The sequence below is a fragment of the Spermophilus citellus genome (assembly GCF_964194105.1).
Source record: "Spermophilus citellus genome assembly, chromosome: 3".
NCBI classification, from domain to species: domain Eukaryota; kingdom Metazoa; phylum Chordata; class Mammalia; order Rodentia; family Sciuridae; genus Spermophilus; species Spermophilus citellus.
In genome coordinates, this window is record NC_138184.1 from 178,534,465 (window position 1) to 178,555,792 (window position 21,328).

General features: G+C 35.5%; 1 protein-coding gene across 1 annotated transcript in view; it reads left to right on the forward strand.

Moving 5' to 3' along the window:
* Positions 1-19,740, forward strand: part of ZNF800 (zinc finger protein 800) — a 49,491-nt gene extending 29,751 nt beyond the window's left edge. Inside the window, exon 6 of the mRNA XM_081287117.1 lies at positions 14,094-19,740. Coding sequence (XP_081143243.1) covers positions 14,094-14,253 — 160 coding nt within the window. The 3' untranslated portion in view covers positions 14,254-19,740. The remainder of the gene's footprint in view (positions 1-14,093) is intronic.
* Positions 19,741-21,328: the final 1,588 nt, after the last annotated feature.

Consider the following 21,328-nt stretch of genomic DNA (forward strand, 5'->3'; position numbering starts at 1 on the left):
GCTTGAGCCACATCCCCAGCCCCAGAGTGATTTTTCTAAAGTGCAAAATCTTGAGCTGTGCTCTTTGTACAAGGCTCTGTTGGCTCAGCTTGAAATATCCCTTGTATCACTCACCCTTACTCTCTCAGCACTCATTTCTTCCCTGTCTCCAAGGCAGGAGTAGATGTCCCTTCAGTGTACTCATCTTACTCTACCTATTCCTTTAGAGAAATTATTGCCAGATACACAGATAATTTGTCATTTCCCTAAATAGACTGAAAAGGACCTTTGAAGTAGGGCTGCTTGCATCCTTAGTGCCCAGTACAGTGTCTGGTATGTGGATATGTGCCCTGTAGGACTTGTGGAGGGAATGAGTTTTGGATGGAGAATATCAGTTAATTGACCTGCAAAACTCTTCCAGAAGAATGTGAAAATCTTTATTTTTGACTATTATTGAGATAAGTATTACTAGTTTGTCTTTATTCCTAACTTAATTTAGTCTCTAAACACACACTTGCATACTTGGATTACATGCTAATAGTGATAATCTGTGAAGTTGATAAGTAGTTTTTCATATTTTAGTTCTTATGTTTTTGACTTTGTTATTGATTGAATTAAGTATTTGAATTGCTATTAGCATGAATAAAGTTGCCCTCTTGGTTGACTCTTGTAATAAAAAAATCACAAGTTTATGATAGTAGTTCCTTGTGATTTTAATGTATTGTCTTTCAACATAGAACAATTTGGGTCTTTTGGAGAAGGGCATACTTCTAGGTTAACCTCAATTTTTCTATAGAGATTGATTATTGGATCTCCTGTGAAGAACTTTATGTAAATACACAAAGTAACATTTGTCTTCTTTTATTAAACAGAGTGCCTGAAGTATTTTGAATACATAAAATCTAATTTTCAATGTTTGATATTTAAAAGAGTTCTATATACTGGTAAAGCCAAAACTTCTTGGGTTACACTAGTGGTTGTTTGATCAGAATATGAATTCAAATTGCATATAAAAATTGCAAACATAAATATTTGGATTTCCTTTACATCTATCAGATTGCAATATCTGGTTATAGGGACTGAGCTTGTATATATACAGATTGTGTATAGTTCATATATACTTAAGGTTGAGACCAGAAGAGTTTCAGATATTTTTCAAATTTTGGAATATTTGCATATACATAATGAGATAACTTGGGTAGGGACCCAAGTCTGATCATGAAATTCATTTATGTTTCATATATACCTTATATCCATAGCCTGAAGCTAATTTTATATAATATTTTAGTGTTCCTGCTTTTGACTGTGATCTGTCACATGAGGTCAGGTATGGAATTTTCCACTTGTGACATCATGTCAACACTCAAAAAGATTACAATCTTGAAGCATTTCTGATTTTGAATTTTTGGATTAGGGATGCTTGACTTATATTTTATACCAGTTATCTAGCTGATTTGATGGTGTAACCAGAACTACTTGACTATAAACTAAAGAATCTCAAACCTTAACATATATAAAGATTTGAATCTTATTAAAATACATATTCTGACTTAGTAGTACTGTCTGGGGTGGGACCTGAGATTTTTCCAGTTCAAATAGACTTTTCAAGGGATGTCCATGCCTCTGGCCTATGACCCACACTTTGAACTATAAACCTATACAAAATACCTGTATATTTTTAAAGACTTTTTTTTAAGTATGATATACCTATTCCTATTCACAAGATATGCGTTTCTTGGGCTTCAGAACCAGTTTAAAATACTTGTTTTAGATATTATCTTTCAGTAAGGTTTCAATACACAAAGGCTGAACCTTTGTCCTTTTTTTCCTTGAGTATCAGTTGTATAATAAATGTGAATCTGAAAGTTATTTCTCATTTCTGACCCTCCTTACAATGGTGCTTTTAGGTCAAATAAAGACAAGTATAGATAGAGCAGGTTGTCTTTTCAGGGACCAGTTGCCCTTAAGAATAAAACTTGACCCTCTGAAGATGACATGCATTTTATTCTCAGTATGATATTATTGGGGTAGGCGTGTTTATTGGTCTTCTGGTACTGATAATTTTGGTTTTTGGAAATTTTCTTTAAATTTCTTTTAAAAATTTAAGAATGTTTTGCTTGTAGGTCCTCTTCATATAACTTTTAATTTCATATGCTCAGTATAGCACAAACCTTACTGGGGTTGGAAGGAAGCTGAAGGGATCTGAGACTATGATGAGTTGCTGCTATGACTACAGTTGTTTTGGGGCTGTGGAGTTGAGGTAGCAAGATTTGTTTACCTTGTTTTGATGAATAGGTGGTGCCCTAGGTATGCAGGTCAGCAGGTATTTACTAGGTTGAATTAACCCAGATTCCTTGTTAGCTCTTGAGTGATGCAAGCGTTTGTATCACTTGTTAATTAAAGAGTTTATTACTTGTACAGCTAGTTGTGTTTGAAATGAGGTATTTATTTACCTTTTAAAGACTGAAGATTTCAACTTAAACTTTATTGAAAAGATGATGAAATAAATTGCTTAAAATATCATCAGGGGATAGATTAGTACCAATCAGCAAAGTTTTTTTTTTTTTTTTCCCATAGAGCTTGTTCAGGTATCAAAGATCAAAACATTGCATGAGATTCTTCAGATTCCAATTCTCAAACTTGCTTCATTTTGTTCCATAGGCACACTGTACTCCAATGTTGTGGCAGGTGTTGTCAGACTCTTGCCTGGGGTTTCTAAACTCTTTTTGAGTTTTGAAAGAGTTAGGCAAAAAAATTTACAGGTCGGTACAGAGACCTGAAACTGCATTGCAGATTGAGGGAAAGGATATGAGACAAAGCAGTGGCCAAATTTAAAAAGACCTTATGAACCAAGTAAGTAGGTTGAACTAAATTTTCAAAATTAGGAGTAGCTGTTGAAAGGACAGGGTTATGTCATGACATCAAGGAGAGTGAAGAATTGTGGTAAGGAAATCACTTAGGAACCAGTGTCAAAATTCTAAATTACAGAGTGATGGGGCTTGAATTAAGGTAATGGCAGTGAAACTATAGAGGAGGGTACAGATGGAATAGTTATTTCAGAAGTAGAATTTTTCAGACAGCGGAGATGAAAACATTTGTATGGTTTCCAGTTTTCATCATTCCAATTGGGCAGGTGGGTGTTACCATTCTTCAAGATAGGGAATACAGGAGGTGGAACAAGCACTTTTCTAAGGAAGATCTTGGAAATTTTAGACATGTTGGTTTAAGGTGCTTGTGAGACATCTAAGTAGAAATGCTTGATAGGGGCAGGATATGCAGGTTAGCTGCAAGGAAAGAAAGTCCAGGGAATTGAGATTACCAGGAAGAATAAATAGGATCAGTTTTATCTACTACTCCTTACATCTTTTTGGCTTGTTAGTTAATTTAGCAATATCTACTTTCTGTAAATTTCAGTTTTTCACTTTAGAAGTGGTGTTTGGCTAGCACCAATTCTCTCATCTCTATCCCCCCAACCCTTGTATAAAAATATGTAACATGACTTGTATTTGATATTACTTTAAGAAGTGTAATTGTAATATTAGGAAATGTGATTTGATTTGTGTGTTGTATTCAGAGGGCTTTTGAGATAAAATCACTGAGGCCTATTTAAAAGATTTTTTTTTTTAAAAAAGGAAGTATTTTTTAAAATAAAACAATTTATTAGTGTTCTTGGCCTAGACAATATTTGAATCTCATAGCTTTGATTTGTTCAGGTTGCATAATGATTTAATCTCTGTGACTCTTGCCAAGGCAGGAACTGTATCTGTGTCTGTTCCAGTTTAGGCGTCAAAACCAGAGAGAGCCATCTGAGTGACAAGATCTAACAGAATCAGACATGGTCCATGTGATAAATTTAAGTGATTTAGTCTCTATAGGTAGAATCTAAGGGGAAAAGAGATGCTGTTTAAAGTTAAACAGGTGACTTGAAATGTATTAATTTTACTTGCAAAGGTGCACTTTTGGGGCTGGTGAATACTTAATATCACAAATAAAGGTAGGTCTTGCATTGTCATATATCCTCTGGCCCTCACTGGTTCTCCCTTCTTCATCTCCTTTCTGAAGGAAGAACCTACCAATAAAACTTTTCTTGATTTTACTATGTAGACAGCCAGTAGAGTTCAAATGGAAATTTTTGTTCCTTGAGGCATAAATGAAGCAGCCTGTTTATTCCCCAGGCTGGTAGTCTTTAGGAGGGTGTGCAGAATGACTTTTTAAGAGTTAGCCCTGCTTATGATTGAGACTTCTGATTTAATACAGAGGGTAATAAGTCTGTATGCCACTTAAATTAACAAGTTTTTTAATTGTGCCAATAGAAAGAATAGGTAACTATTATAAATATCTATTCTTTTTTCCACCTTTTCTTGGCGAATTATAGCTGTATATAATTCATTGTTATATAATCATACATGCACACAATACAACACTATAATTCAGCCAATATCATTCCCCAGTCTTTACCTTTGCCCTCCTCTCCTTCCTCCCTCTGGTTGACCAGCTTTTCAGATTAACTAATTATCTTTCAATAAAGGAAAGAATTCAGTAGAGTAAATTTAATAGGTGAGTTATGATCCCTAAAAACTGGAGTTAGTGATAGAAATGCTGAGACATTAGAGAAGGATAGCTATAGTAAAACAATTATTTTGTTATTCCTTTGCAATCTTTATATAATAAATGGAAAAGCTCCCTCAGCAAATTCCCATTGTAATGTTTGAAAATGGTTACTCTTTCTCATGTTGAACTTTAATCAATAGGTAACAGCCTAAAAGCCTAATATTCCCACCTATAACCCAAGGCATATTGCCGTAGCATAGAACCGCACTTTTACTCATGTCTGTTTCAAGTCTTTTTAATTAATTTGTTTAAAACACTCGATTTTTCCCTCCAACAAGTCTCTACATATCAATTCCCACCTCAGTAAATTCCTAATAGATTATTGATAAAGGTAATTTTGGTGTTTCAAGTATTGCAACAAAAATGAACAGTGAATAGAATTTTGGAATCTTTGCTTTCTGCATTGAAGACGTCATTCATTAAATAGCCGTTATATTTGTTATTCTTTCTTGTTCTATGCCGATATTTTAGAGGTAAATTTTGTTTATAAATTTCTTACAAAGCTTATCAGTATGTTATCAATAACAGCAATAACAACACACACATATTCTTTATCCATTTATGGTGTGTATTTTGTGGAAAGTTAAATAGTTATAACATTATTCCTTTAGGTTTGCAAGATCACTGGGCAGTAGGACAATTTTTTGTTTTATTTTGTTTTAATTGACTTTTTTTCATGTAGTAAAAGTCACAGTACTCTATGTCATCAACCAGGCCCAATCCATAATCTTAATGGGAAAGTAAAACTGGCACCTCTTGATTTCCTGGTTTTGTGTTTTTTTGGGTGGAACCGACTCCTGAGTATGAAGATTGTGATAGGAAATAATATTAATACCTGCAAGAAAATACGGGAAGAGGTTGCTAAACATCCTGTGTAATTTTCTCATGTCTTGGGGCCCTGCCCTATTAAAAAGTTGGGTTTAGATGCCTGCTAATCTCAGATTTAAGCCTAATCAGTCAATTTTGATATATTACTAGCATGTAATGAATCATTCCTGTATAGTGTTCTATAAAGAAAATTTGGCAGCCCAATGTTTGAAAAATAATTTCTAACATTTTTGCTAGGTTACTGACTTAGAACCAAACGATGACTATAGGTAATCATATTACTACTGACTACTACCATCGCTGCTGCCATCTAATAGAACTGCTTTCTCATGCTGATTTTTTTCACTTTGTCCTTGCTATCACCATAATTTTTTTTAAAAGAGAGAAAAGAGGGAGAGAGAGAGGGGAGAGAGAGAGAGAGAGAGAGAGAGAGAGAGAGAGAGAGAGAGAACTTTTTAACATTTATTTTTCAGTTTTCGGTGGACACAACATCTTTATTTATTTATTTATTTATTTTTTAAATTGGTTGTTCACAAAATTACAAAGCTCTTGACATATCATATTTCATACATTAGATTGAAGTGGGTTGTGAACTCCCAATTTTACCCCAAATGCAGATTGCAGAATCACATCGGTTACACATCCACAATTTTACATAATGCCCTATTAGTAATTGTTGTATTCTGCTACCTTTCCTATCCCCTACTATCCCCCCTCCCCTTCCCTCCCATCTTCTCTCTCTACCCCATCTACTGTAATTCATTTCTCTCCTTGTTTATTTTCCCATTCCCCTTACAACCTCTTATATGTAATTTTGTATAGCAATGAGGGTTTATTTTATTTTTATGTGGTACTTAGGATCAAACCCAGCGCCCTGTGCATGCCAGGTGAGCGTGTACTGCTTGAGCCACATTCCCAGCCCCACCACAAAACTGTTTATCACAGACTTAAAAGTTCTATTTCTTCTGTAAATCTGTTCTTGACATTTCTAATTGGTGGAGACCTCTTCCTTTAATTAACACATATCATCTACTTTACTATTTTTCATTTTCATCCTTTGTGCTATTATTGAATTATTCTTAATTACATTATCTATATGATTAGACTCTAAGCCCTTGGAAACCCAACACTAGCAGTTTTACCCCACAGTATGAATGATATTAGGATTATGAATGAATGGACCACTAGACCTATCCCCATTTTCCCTGTCCTGTAAGGTGTTACAGTTTCTTCTCAGTGTCTTCTTTCTGTGCTACTTTTCCTGGTCTAAGCCATCTATTGTTCTACTTTGGGCTACCTCTGATTCTCTTAGAATCTTCTGTTTAGGAATATTACAGATGTTTTGGGGGGTATTCCTGGACTAATTTTATAGGGGTAATTTATCAGCTTTCCCATCAGGATCTCCCACATAAATCCTACCTATTATACTCATTTTTAATATTGATTCATTTATTAGAATGTTTGGAGAGTGTATATTCTAGAAGCAATAGGTTGGATATGTAAAAATCAAGGAATCAACCAGATTTTTACTTCTGATACAGAATAAAAAGGAAGAAGAAAAACATTGTCAAGTTCACAAACATGAATTTTCTTTCCCAACTCTTTTGCTTACTATGCCATTTTTATAGTTGGATAGGAATGAAGTACAAATAATTATAATATCTTTTTATGTACGTCACTGCGAAGTAAGGCTTATACTTATTTTATTTTGCCACCTGGCATTTTGTATATTCTTTCTTTTGAGCCATAATTCTGTTGATGTGTACATGGAAAATCTAGAGATGTAGTATAACTTAATTTTAAATGGAAAAAATAGAGGTAAGTGCTTGCACAAGGTCACACTAATAGTTAAATGAAGAAGTCAGAGAATCCAGCTAGGTAATAATATGTACATACAAAAAAAAAAAGACAAAAAATAAATAAATAAGAGGTGTACTGTGAAAGGTAAGTTTGCTCCTATCCCATCTCTCAGTTCTTCCATTCCTCTCCTACTGGAGGCAAGCAGTTACCAGTTTCTAGGACTTTCAAGAACTGCTTTATGTCTGTAAACCCATATAAATATATACATTCTCCTTCACATAAGTGGTAGCACATTGTATACATTTATCTACACCTTGCTTTTTCACTTAATAATATATCTGAATATTGTAGAATGCAGGCATTCTTATTTCTTGATCCATGAACTTTCCATTTTAGTGTACTACATATTATTTGGACAAGTGGTTTTTGCTAACATGAAAGACTGTTAAATAATTCTTTATTATCGGCATATCAGTTGAGTTCCTTGTGTTTAACATAAGTATTATTTCACATTTCTTTTAGACAGATAATGGTCATTGATTTGTTTTATGATAAATCACACTGAAGTCAACAAATGATGAGGTCTATATAGTAGCTATTTCTGCTAGTTACTAAATATAGCTAATTGGGATGTTTACTTTTCAGTTTAAAAAAGAAATGCAGAGATGTAGTTTTTAGGAAAATCATTTACATTGAGATTTGTATAAAAGTCTTTATGTGGACAAATGGTATGCATAACACAGTTTATTTTAGGGCCAATGAGAAACATTGTTATAAATATCAATCACAAATGTTTATTTTCTAAATTTTTAAATCTACAACCTCATATGAAAAATGATAAAGATAATTTTTCATTTGTTTCTAAAATAAGTTTGTAATGATATACTCTTGATATAATTCATGATTATCTTTATAAAATACGCTCTTAATTTTGATCATTCTTGTTCCGGTCAGTTTATTACTGCAATTATTGCTTTATTCTTCAGAGATTAATGCAGCTTGTTATACATAGTTGATTTTTAGATCTTTGGGACCATCACAAAAGATGAATCCTAAATAAATGTGTCCCATGCCAAATGTCCATGATAGGATTCACAGAGCTTAAGTACTTAACACTTTAATTTTATTTTAGATAATTAGTTTGTAGTCCTGTATTCTAAAGATTACAGTACTTCTCTGTGTTACTTATGGTATTTATATTACTGGATAATTCTGTGTGAAAATACTGTAGTGTTCATTACAATTTCAACCACTGGTTGGGAAAAAAAGTTAATCAGACTAAAAGTATATTGTCACACCACCATCACAATAGTTAAAATTCAGTAGTAGAACAAATATGATTATGTCCTGAAAATTTATAGCATTAGTGTTATCCTCATTTAGGACACATGGTCCTAATGTTCTTATTGCATTCTGACTTTGGAATTCTTGGTGCAAGATAGTGAATTAAAGTTTTGTCAAGAATTGTGATAAGTCATGTTCGAACTCTGCTATATTCATAGATCTCTTCTTTATGGGGATAACATAAAAAAACAAAAACTGACAAAATATCCTATACAGAAACAATCCCTGAGTAAGAATGTGTTGCATATATTTGAGGACATCTGAAATGTTTTGATATTTATATTTATTCTTTGATGAAAGTTTATATGTCTTAAGTTCTATTTTAATTTTTCCTTTTGCTTAGGTAGCTAATTAAAAAAATTTTTTTTAGTTGTAGATAGACACAATATCTTTAATTATTTATGTGTGGTGCTGAGGATCAAACTTAGTGCCTCACACATGCGAGGCAAGTGCTCTACCCCAGCCCTGCTAATTTTTTTTCAATGAGCAAAACAAATACTTATTGGTGCTATTTTTAAAATGAATACTTTCAGCCTTCTCCACTGTAAAAACTAAACTCTAAATTCACAAAGTGGTGCTCTGGAACATTAAAAAACACCATATTTTGTCTTTTCCATCATTTTCATTTCTAAAGAAATGACTTTCATTTTTATATGTGCATGGTGAATGCATGTGTAAAATAATATGGAATGATAATTCAAAGAAATTGCATAATAGGATAGAGCAGGCTAGCCTACCAGACCAGCCTCATAGATAACTTTGACGTGGCCACTATTTTCTAAGGATGTCCCTGATTATTGGTTCATCTAGAGGTGACTGGGTGCCAAAGGACCATGTCACTTACCTCATAGATACTGATGAATAAATTCCACCATGCCAGTTCTTTAATTTGCAATGAGAAGTTTCAGGAACAATAGCTTCTCATGTTTGTGGGTCAGTTCATTTTTTCCCAATAGGCAAATCTACAGAAAAAATATATCTGGAAGATTGCATGATGAGCATTGAATCAGATCTCAATGTGATACATCCCGCTTCCCATAGAAATACAATTGCCACTTGGACCATATGTTAAATTTTCAGAGCATTCTTTCTACTAGTTCAGGCTGCAGATAACTCACCATCTTTTGCTTTCCTGATTTCTAATGGAGGTGTAACTTATTGTCTTTAACACATTTTTTTCAGAGTTTTTAACAAAATTGATTTTATTTATAAGATAGATCTACTGTATGTAAAACATTTAGCCCAATGCCTAACATACAGCTAATAGATTATAATTCTTATTAATTAAGTATAACTGGTACCTGAGTCTACCTCACGTTGTTACTTGTAATGTCAAAGACAGTCTTTTGGACCATATCTGTAGACATACATCCATCTCATCTTTTACATTTTGAATTATTTTTATGCTTTTAATTTTTATTTTTGTTTACTTTCTTAATTCATTTATCCTCAATGTTGAATCTGTGAGCTAATTGGGACCATATTTTTTGGCTCTGCATGATTTGAGGTCTATTTTATTTTATTTTTTGGTCCTCATTTACACTATTTTCCATTTCCCATAGTTCTTCCATCTGCAGTGTGAGTCTGTTGTAGGATATGATCTTGAAGTTACTGCTTGCCTCCAGAAACATTTGATTTTGTATCTTATTTGAGTAGATGATGTTAGTTGTGAGTTTTTCTGTCTCACTGTTTACCTTCTTTACAGGCTCTGCTGAAATTCTCAGGGTGGAAAGTTAGTTTGAGAATGGTAGCAGCATCTTAGAAAGTTTGCCATGGCATTGGAAGGTAATGATTGAAATTCCACTGGTGGAGGTAGTACAGTAACTGCAGATCTGATAAGTACATTACTGACAAATCAAAACTTTTTCCGTGAAAATGATTCAGTCTAGTCATCTTGGCAACAATAGACAGCCTTCTCTCCATCCATCAGGAGAATGAGCTATCCTTTTAAGAGCAGCAAAATAGATTTGGGAAAACAGTGGACAAATTGACATCAGCTCTTTCTGTTGTTTGTGAAAATACAGATCATGGGGCATTTTTAAAGCTAGTGGTCTCAGAAACCATACTTTGAGAAAGTCTAAGAAGAACCATTATAAGTGTTCAGAAGAGGGATAGATTATTTCAGACTGCAGTAATTAGGGAAAATTAAAGAGACTGGCTTTGGTCTTGGTCTTGAGAGATGGACAACATTTGAATATATAAGAAAGGGAGAAAACATTTTTTAATGGGTAAATGCCAAGAATGAAAGCATATAAATGAGAAATAGCATATGTCAGGGGAATGGAGGATCAAATAATTTATCCCAAAAGTTCTTAAACGTGTTCTCTGAAAGAAAATTGAGTTAGGGCTCTTCATAACTTACCAGATGCCTCTTAGTATATAAAGCTTCATGTTTCTATGTGCTTTCTGATGTTATCAAATCTGTTTTTGAATACTTTTTGGAAGCTGAAGACTGTCAAAATTTCAAACTGCTCTCTTATTCTTGCTCTTACTGAAAATATTCAGGTGGGGGGTAATATTAGCACTCAGGGCAGATGGTACACCTGGAATGTCAGGTACACAGCATGGCTTTGCTGCTTGAAGAGGAATGGCCTGAGCATGTCATTGGGCCTCATTACTTTTTGTATCAGCAGATGTCACCATCCTTCCAAGAGGTATTGCCAGGAAATTGGAATAGAATATGATGTTTTCCTCTACTAGTCAGAAATTTGCTGACTTTCCAGAAGTTTTATTTGAACTTGAAGGCTGAGTTGATAAGTTGAAATTTTTGAAGGAATTTGGTGTTCCATTATACAGGCTACTTTAATCTGGCAAAGGATTATATGGAATTCTGCTTTAGTTCATAGAACTAGATTACAGATTTACCTTTGTGAATTAAGGATTTCAACACTTGTTGCCTTGGGGAGAAAAGTCACAATTGATTATCAAAGATGAATTAAATGTTCCCTCTGTCAAAGGTTATATATATCACAGTTTTATCTCATTTTAGCTATATCATTGAGATTTGCTACTGAGAAGTTAGAATTTTTTAAAATTATGTACTTTTTCCAAGAGGTAATTTTTCTTTCATAAAAAATAACAGTGTAAGGGAGGATTATGCCCAGCATAATTCCTTGTAAGTTTTGCTTTTTATATATTGGTTATGTTCAAGAAATTAGTTTCCAGAGCATTTCTGTACATGGTTTTGAAGGATAAAGGCCACATTTTAGTCAGAGTCTCAGGCTGGTCCTTGGTTCCCCTCAAAGCTTAACTAACAACAATTGATTTAGCTAGTGTGGAGTCAGTGGGATGCTCTGGGTGAATTTGAGCAAAGGAATGACAGGAAATGAGAAAATTCATCTGTATGGGAAGAAAAGCTTTGGTAGAATCACAGGGTGATATGGGGATTCAGGTTAGCTCCCAGGTGTGAGTCACCCTAATGATCTGAAAATAATATTCTAGGTAGTGCTTCTCAAAGGTAGGAACCTTGTGTTATCTTTTTTGTTCTTAGTGTTTGAGCTTAGTGTCAAAACAAGACAGGCATTCCAAAAATGTTGAATTAAGTTGGAATCAGTATATGATCATGAAAACAGAACTGTAGTACTGCTAATAAATGCTTCTTGGTTTTATCTATATTTAATCTTGTTTTAAAGTCATTTAGTGAATAGTAAGGTTTTTGAGAGAGAAGGCTTATAACAAACTCTTACAACCTTCATTTTTCCAGGAATAATTAATACAAACTATTGGCCTCTTAGGATTATTCTCTTTGTAAATTTTATTTCTGATAATTTTTATTAAAGTATTCCTCCAGACATGATAATTCTATCCAGTACATTTAGAGGGAAAGAAACTTGCAGGTCATCATGATTAATTAGTTGATCATCTATTTAAGCAGCAAAGTAGCATTCCCATAAACATCTAATTTTTTATTTGCTCATCATTAAATAAATTAGTCTGACAATTTTGAGGTAACTTTGACTTAAAGTACCTTTGGAACTTATGTGTTTTCTATTAAACCCCCTATGTTGTTGTTATTCCCTTTAGGCATTTTCCTGGAATAAAGTTTAGCAAAACAGATTCCCTAGGTTTTAATAACTTAAAATTTAAATTCATTATGATTGAAAGAGGAGAATATTAAGTTCAGGCCCAAGTTCATTGTAACATTTTATTATTGCTTCCATTGAATTCTTTCAAATAGAGTAAAGAGAAAATTATTGAATTACTATAAAACATTGGTATTATCTAAAACACGTTCCAAAATATGGTAAAATTTTCTGTTTTTAGTAAACTGTTTTCCCAAGTCTGTGGAAATTACAAATCAAATTACATCTTTCAAAAGTCCAGAAACAGTTTTTTTTTTTTACAGAAAAATAAAGTAGAAAGTAATAGAGACAATAATAGAGTAAAAGTATGGCTTCATAAAAGATACTGGTTTAATTGTGTTAACTATTAAGGGATAAACTACTCTGTAATGTTGATTTATTAGGAACTTTTGAGGAAGGTACATGACTATGGTGGGGTTTTCTTTTTTCTTTTGGTACTGAGGATTGAATCCAGGGGTGCTTTACCACTGAGGCACTTCCCCGGCCCTTTGTATTTTTATCTTGAGACAGGGTCTGGCTAAATTGCTTAGGGCCTCCCTAAGTTGCTAAGACTGTCTGGAACTGATCCTCCTGTCCCTGTCTTAGCCTCCGGAGTCGCTGGGATTACTGGGGTGTGCTACCATGCCCTGTGGACCATCCATTCTTGAAAATCTTTTACTGTCCACCATTTCTGTATACAACATAAAAATACTATTTTCAAAAATTTTAATTGGGATAAAGTCAATGGGTATATAAGAATGGAGAAAAATTCCTTATTTAGTATATAGATAAGATGAACCTATTGTGTAAAATTTGGGAGACATAAATTAGAAGATCACCTGCGACCTGGAGATGACTGTTTTAACATTTTGGTTTGTTTTTCTCCATTGTTTTATACATGTGTGTTGCATGTATAAACACATAAGTGCACACATCCACACACAACAGAGGGAGATGAAACGTTTTCCCGTCACGTTTAGTATGTTTCCCCGTGTCATTGGGCATTATTTCACAGCATTAGTTTAACAGCAGGTTAGTATCCACTCTATGAAGAAACTAAGGCCTTTTAGTTGGCTGAACACTTTGCATTTTTTGATCCCAGTCCCCTCGGTTTCGCCTTCCTTTTGCTCTTGCAGCGATGCCCTGGGCGCCTCGTTTGAACTCGTGCGCGCTCCCTGTTGACTCCGCAGGGGACGCTCGCACGGGACTTCATGAGCCGAGGGCACAGCTCTCTAGGGGTCCGGATGAGTCCTCACACTCGGTGGGAGTGTCGTGGGAGACCCCGGGGTGCCGCCCTCCATCGCTCCGTCACGTGGGCACACCTGAGGGCGACGGTTGCACCTCGCCGCCCGCCAGCGTTTCCGCTCCCGCTGAGCTGCGAGGCGCCGGCGGTTTCCTCCGCGTTTCTAACCGGCGTGTCTTTGTCTTTCCTCCCTGGGGTCCGCTGCTGCCCGTGCCCGCCGGCCGAAGCCTGGCGAAGCCGTCGCCCCGCAGCGCCGCAGCCCTGCGCCCGCCCGCGGGCGCCGTCACCACGCGCCAGGCCGCCGCCAGCTGCAGAGCCAAGCTCCGCGGCGGCGCCGCCCGGGAGCGCCAGCACGCGCGCGGCCTCGGCAGGCCCTCCGTCCCCTGAGCGCCGCCGACCCGCCGACGCCGCCCAGCGCAGCCGCCAGCCAGCCCGCGATCCCCAGCCTGCCTCGGACCTCGCGTCACCCCTCGCCCCGCCGGGTCTACCCCAGAGTCCTTTGCCCCAGCCCCTCAGGACAACGTGCCTTAGGGCCGGGCCGGGAGGGGCGGCCCCGGTGCTAGTCATCACCTTACTCCTTCCTGCTTGCCTGACAGAATCCAGCTCCTTGGAGAATCTCGTCACCGCACATTCCTTTTCCTTCCTGGTGGTAATTTATGTACTTCCTATTCATAGTTTCTTTCGTTGTTAGTTCTGCAAGGTCATCCCCCCCACCCCACTTCAGTCTTCTCCACCTCAAGCCCTGTCATCAGCCAACCATCCCCCGCTCCTGCCGCAGTCCTCTAGAAGATTGTTTTAATAACGTTCCAAATCCCCAGCGACTGTGGGGTGTTTGACACAATTTGAACTCTAGCTTTCAGTCCTCCCCGCCACCTTCCTATAACTTCATCTCCCAAGACTATTTCTTCCCTTCAGAAACAGCCCTTGCCCCCATGATTCTAACTTTGTCATCGTTAGAAACTACATCTTCCTTAGAATTTTGTCTGTGGAGACCAAGGGAATGCACCTTTCAGGTCTCTTGCCCCAGGTAGCTTTCTTGATTGGTGGCTCCCCCTGCCTGTTCAGGGGATCCACCAGGGTTGCCATGGAGGTGGTGCTTCTCCTGTGCTATTCCCTGTTATAGCATAATTAGAACGTTGGTCATGGCCCATTCATGTGAGATGCAGGAATCTTCTAATGAGCAGTTTTGGCTTGGGTACACCTCAACACCTGACTGGAACTTTCTTAGAACTGTGCTGCATGCAGTCTGAGGCTCTTCCTGCCCAATCCCCCTCTCTCCTTTCATAGATGGTTCAGACTGCCTTTTGGTATGAGCCTTTCTTCCCCTCACCCTCCTGCTTCTTTCCCTTTATCCTTCACAGGGTAACCCCTTAATAGAACTTTTGTACCTTGAACCCTGTTGTGATGTCTGCTTCTATGACCTGAACTAACACATTGTCAGACATTCCACTCTAATCACCTATTTCCTATCCTGGATTCTTTGCTCACTGATAGCTGGTTCATTAACCTCACACCTTCCATTATTAATCAGCCCTTGCCTTAGATGCATGTCCTGTCTAGCCTAGATTCCATGGCCCATCATCATAACCACTCTCCTTGAAATGCAGTGGTCTCAGCACTATTGAACCTCAGTTTCCTCCAAGTTATTTTCCGGACAAAATCCCAACCCCAGATGAACCTTACCATCTGCTTTGCCTGGACCTGACTAGGATGACTCCGCACTTTTTTTTTTTTTTTAAGAAAATCACAAAACTCAGTGAACTAGTCTTATTTTCAATCCATTTTCTCAAACCTCAAATTGGTAGTGTTGTTCCCAACATAGTCTGTTTCCCACTTCTGAAACTACTGTTCATATTTTCATCTCCTCAAAATGTTTTGATCTCCTCCTCCTCCCCGTTTTATCTTTTTCTGAGAAAATGGGAGCTATTACATACAAATTTCCTCATCTTCCCACCACAAGACCCTCCAACCCAGCTTTCTTGGGAACCAGTTCTTCCTTTTTATAACTGTGGAGGAAGCTTCAAAAGACAGCTCCTCCTCCTGTGCTCAGGATACCAGGATACCACTTTTCAAGCACTTGCTCTTTAGGTTTTCCCTTTCTCTGTTCTGCGTCATCAGTTCCCTCTCCTCAGTGGATCATTCTCATCAGCTTGTACACATGCTCCAGTGTCCTTCATTTTAAATAAATCTTTCCTTATGTACATCTTTATCATCTATAGCCATTTCTCAGCTCTTCTTTATAACCACCCTTCTTTGAGAGATTGTCATTATCTATTGTCTGTATTTCCTAATCTTCTATTTGCTTTTTAAATTTTTTTTTTAGTTGTAGTTGGACACAATACCTTTATTTAATTAATTAATTAATTTATTTTTTGTAGTGCTGAGGATCCAACCCAGGGCTTTGCATGTGCTAGGCAAGTGCTGTACCACTGAGCCACAACCCCCAGCCCTCTATTTGCTTTTCAGTCCACAAGGATGCTGCCTTCCCAGTACTACTACTGACCATGCCCCTGTTAGGGTCACCCAAACAAAAGAGCTTCTGTGAATGTTCTTTTTCTTTTTTCCATATCTAAACCCTTATTCTCTCTTGGTTTTCCTTCTGTATCACTAATCACCCCCCAGTTTTCTGCTCCCATCTTCTAATTTTGAAAAGTTAGGGCTGACTCCTTTCTGGTTTCTCTCTTCTTCTTGTATTCTTTCCAAGGAATCTTACCAACTTTCATAGACTTAAGTACCGTGTTTATGCCAAGATGAGTTTCAAATTTATGTTTCCCACCTACACCTTTTATCTCTGTTGTAGACTCACATATCTAATTGGTAAACTTATCTACTTCTTTTCAAATTCAGTGCCATCTCTTAGTCCTGATCAATATTTTTTTCTCACCTAACTACTATAATAGCCAATCTTATGGGATCATTTACTCTTGACCCACTTCATTAGATTTTTGATTAAGTCATAGCTTTGACCTTTATTTTAAATTGAATCAAGTAAATTGTTGCTTAAAGGATAAAATCAATCCCATATCATGGTTAACATAGCCCAACACAATCTGATTCATACCTATGTCTCCAATCCCATCTGTAATCTTCTCCTTATTGCTCATGATCATCCAGACTCGTTCCTTCAACATGCCAAGATCCTTTCTCCTTCTCAGTGGCTTAGTAAATGCTGATCTCTCTGCTCATGCTGTTCTTCACAGCCACTTTTCCCCCCACCAAAACATATCCTTCAGATGAATACTCATACAATATTTTAAGAAAGGCCTGATCGGAGCACTCTATTGAAAATAGTACCCACCTTTTCCTTTTCCCATTTGCTATTTTAGTTCTTTATTTGTAACCTTATTTATTTATTTACATTTTCTTGGGGGCAGGGTGTCTATTTTCCCTACTAGAATGTTTGAGGAAAGAGACTTGTGTGCAGATGTCTACATCTTTCAATATTGTTTTCTCATCCCCTAACACAATATTGTGCATGTATTAAATGTACAATAAATACCTGTTTAAAGAATGAATGAATGCATAAGCTAATTTTTTGGAAGGGTTTATTTTTTATTGATTAGTAAGAGCTCTTTTTATAACAAACCACTAACCATTTGTTTCTTCTGTATGCTGCAGACATTTTGCTCCTTCTCAGATATATAAAATTTAATCCATGATGTATTTGATATACAGAAATATTGCATTTTTCCATTTAGATAAATCTTTGTAAAAATTCTTCTTTTGGTGATATGTGCCAATGTTATATAAATATATGTCTATGTTTCCTTTTAGTTTTTTAGATTCAAATCTTTATTCCAAATGGAATTTATTTTTGATATAGTTGTAATTAAGGGTCAAAATATTTATTTAGTTGTTACATTATCATTTATTGAAAACTCTTTTCTACTGTTTTGAATATTTCTCATTTGTCAAATATTAAATTCTTACATATACTTAGAGTGGTTTCTGGATTTATTGTTTATTTTTTGGTATCTCTATTCCTGAACTATATTATTCTAATGTTGCCATTTTGTCTTTGCTTTACTGTGATGTTTAACTTTTCATTGGGAGTAAATATTGCTCTTATTCTTCAAAATACTTTTGGCTGTATTTGTGCATTTATTCTTCCAGATAAGCTTTAGTTATAGTCTAGTCAAATTTAAAAAAAAAAGAATTCTATTGACTTTTTTAAAAAATTGCTTTAACATTATAGTTTATTTGGGGGATAATTGCCAACTTTGTGATAGTGTTTCCTGTTTAGGAAGTTGTCACATGTCAAGTTTACTAAAGACATCTTTTATGTTCTTCAGTAATTTTTTTAATGCCCTGCATATTTCTTCTTATTAGTTATACTATTAGATGTTTCGTGTCTTTGTTGTTTAAGTGGGATCACCCCCCCCCCCTTTATAACTAACCTGATTACTCCTTTTGGAGTCAAGCAATTGATTTTTTGTATTTGGCTACTTTACTCAACCCTTTCATTAATCTTTCTTCTTGATTCTCTTCTAAATAGCCAATCATTTGTAATTAATGATACTTAATGATACATAAATGTAACTAATGATACTTTTCTCTCTTCCTTTACAATATTTATACCTCATATACTAAATAAATGATGGTGATAACTTTGTTCTTATTCCTTACTTTTTAGGAATGTCATTAATATTTCACCAGCTTTTGATATTAGCTGTTGGACTGAAATATAGGTCTTTATCAGGTTAAGGAAGTGGTTTCCTAGCTCAAGAATACTAACCATTTTATTGGAAGTTGAATTATATTAAGCAAGTCAAATAGAGATCATCATCTGGTTTTACTCTTATGGCCTATTATCATGATAAATTGTCATGGATTTCTTAACATTGTTTTATTTCTGCATGAGCTATACCCTGATTCATCATGGTGGATTTTTTCCCTTTTTCAGTATATAATGTTGAATTCAACTCTTTACGTTTGACATCATTGCATTTATACTCATGGAAACAATTGGACTATAATTGTACATTTTGTATTCTACTTTGTCAGCTTCAAAAAATGATTTTTCTAGTGTGTTCTATGTTCTAGATTAGTACATAGTTAGGAATTGCCTGTTCTTTGATGGTTTGGAGGAACTTACCCATAACACAATTTAGGCCTCAAGCTTTTTCAGAGTGGGTGAGTGAAAGATAATTCTATGAAAATTTTAAAAACTTCTTCTATGCTTTTTTCCTAAGCAGGTTAACTACTACTTCTTGACTGTCAATTTTAAAATTATATTTTAGAATCATGAATTTTTCATAGAATTTTAAAAGTTGATAGCAGATTTGTACATAAAATTATCTTAAAATTAAAAAAAATTTTCTCTATATCTGAGATTATATCTTCTTTCTTATTCCTAATCCTTCTAGTTGCATTTTTCTTTCTTTTATCAGAATTTCAGTCTTTTTAAGAAACCAACATTTAGAAATTTCATTAATTCTATTTTTCCTATTATATATAGCAATATAATTATTCATCTTTAATTCCTCACTTATTTTTTATAGGTGTATTTTGTTGTTTTATGAATGTTTCTTTGTAATTGATGGTTTAGTTCATTTATTTTTATTTCTTATTTAATAATAGGACACGTAAGACTATAAATTTACCTCTGGGCACAGCTTTGACTACATCTCAAAAGTTTTGTTATGTAGTCTCTTATTGTTACTATTTTAAAATAATGTATTATAATTGCTGTTTCTATTTCATTTTTGACTGGTGTTACTTAGTATAGTGTTATGAGGCTTTTGTTATTGTTAATCTTGCTTTCTTTAATAAAAAGTGAGTTTATTAATATTTATGTTGATATTTTAATAAAGAGCTAATTTTGTTCCTAAAAGGTGAACTCATTTGAAGTGGTCTAATCCAGAGTAACACACTACTGTACAGTCTACCAATAGCACCAGCTAGTGGTGATTATACTAATTACTGACAACAGGGAATTGAGGCATTACTAATATTAATTTGCTTGAATAGTGATTTCCTTAATGTCCTGTTTACCCATGTACAGGTCAAGAAAGAGCTTTAAATATGTTTATGGCATCAGTAATCCTCAAGTAATATGAAACTTAGATCATCACATAATTAGAAAAATTCAAGTTTAGGAAATCAGGAAGGATTTGAATACTGTGAACATGGACTTTGTCACAAAATTTTGCAAATTTTGTGAGAAAGTTCATTTAATTTAAACTCTCAAAGAAAAAAATCCTTTTGGACTTGGCAAAAGTAATTTTTAAATATTTGTTTTTTATAGTTACAGATGGAATTCATGCACATAAATAAAATAAAAATTACCTGTGAATTCATCACCCAGAGTAGAGACTGTTAACATTTTGTTTTAGTTCCTTTCAAGACTGTTTCTACATGTCTCATTTCTTTTTGGTAGAACGGACTCACATTATTTTGCATTGTCTTTTTTTTTTTTTGTCTTTTCATCTATTTTTGAGCATTTCCCTAGGACATGAGGAAGTAGATATTGTTGGGAGTTAATTTATCTCAGTAATAGCATTTTTAAGGACAGGGTCCTTTCTGCTATGGTTGATACCCTCCATGCTGCTCACTTTCCAAGCCTGACTTGTGGATTCTCTTATTATTCTTCTACTTAATTCCTCTGTTTCTTATATTGGCCATAAATAGTTCACTTACACCCAAGAACTCTGATTGATAAAAGTGGTTGCATTTTACTTTATAGATAGCACTTTTAGAATTCTAGTGCCAAAAGATATATTATGCACATTTGTACAGGCATGTGTACACACACATAAGCGCGTGCGCACACACACACACACACACACACGTGCTTGTGCGTATGCCCCATTCAAACTTGGGAAACAGTGAGTTGGTATGTTAGTTTAGCAACATCCTGATGGCTGTTTAGCTTGATTTCCACACATCATATCCATTAAATTAGCATTGATAATTTAAACACTCGATTAGTTTAGCATGTAGCAAGAGTTTATTTTGGGGTATTCTTATTGTTGTGTACTGAGAAGTTGCCTTCAGACCAAGGTAAGAGAGGTTCCTGTATTGGACCCGTGTTTCACAGGGCCCTCTGGCCTTCATTTGGTCACTTATATTCTGCCAGCATGAAGAGACAAGGCAACGTGTCCACCTGGAACCTGAGCCCTCTTCTCAGACTACATTCTGGCTCCTGGGACTCAAATCTAAGAATTATTAATTTGAATTTGAACTTCTAATAAAATAAAAGATGTATTTATGACCATAGAATAAGAGAACACTTTTTATTTAACAGCTCATTGACTTGGTTTGTAACTTTGAAAATATTTGGATATATGCTATATAAACCTCCATTTTTCTCTTGTGGTGGCCCCTGCAAATGTTATGGGTGAAACTGGTGCTTGGAGGCTAAAGTAGAAGTTGCAATCCTGGGGCACTGGGAAGTATTAGAGCCTCAGAGGAAAGTGGCTACAGAGAGCCACTTGGGAAAGAATTCTGGTTTTCATGACAC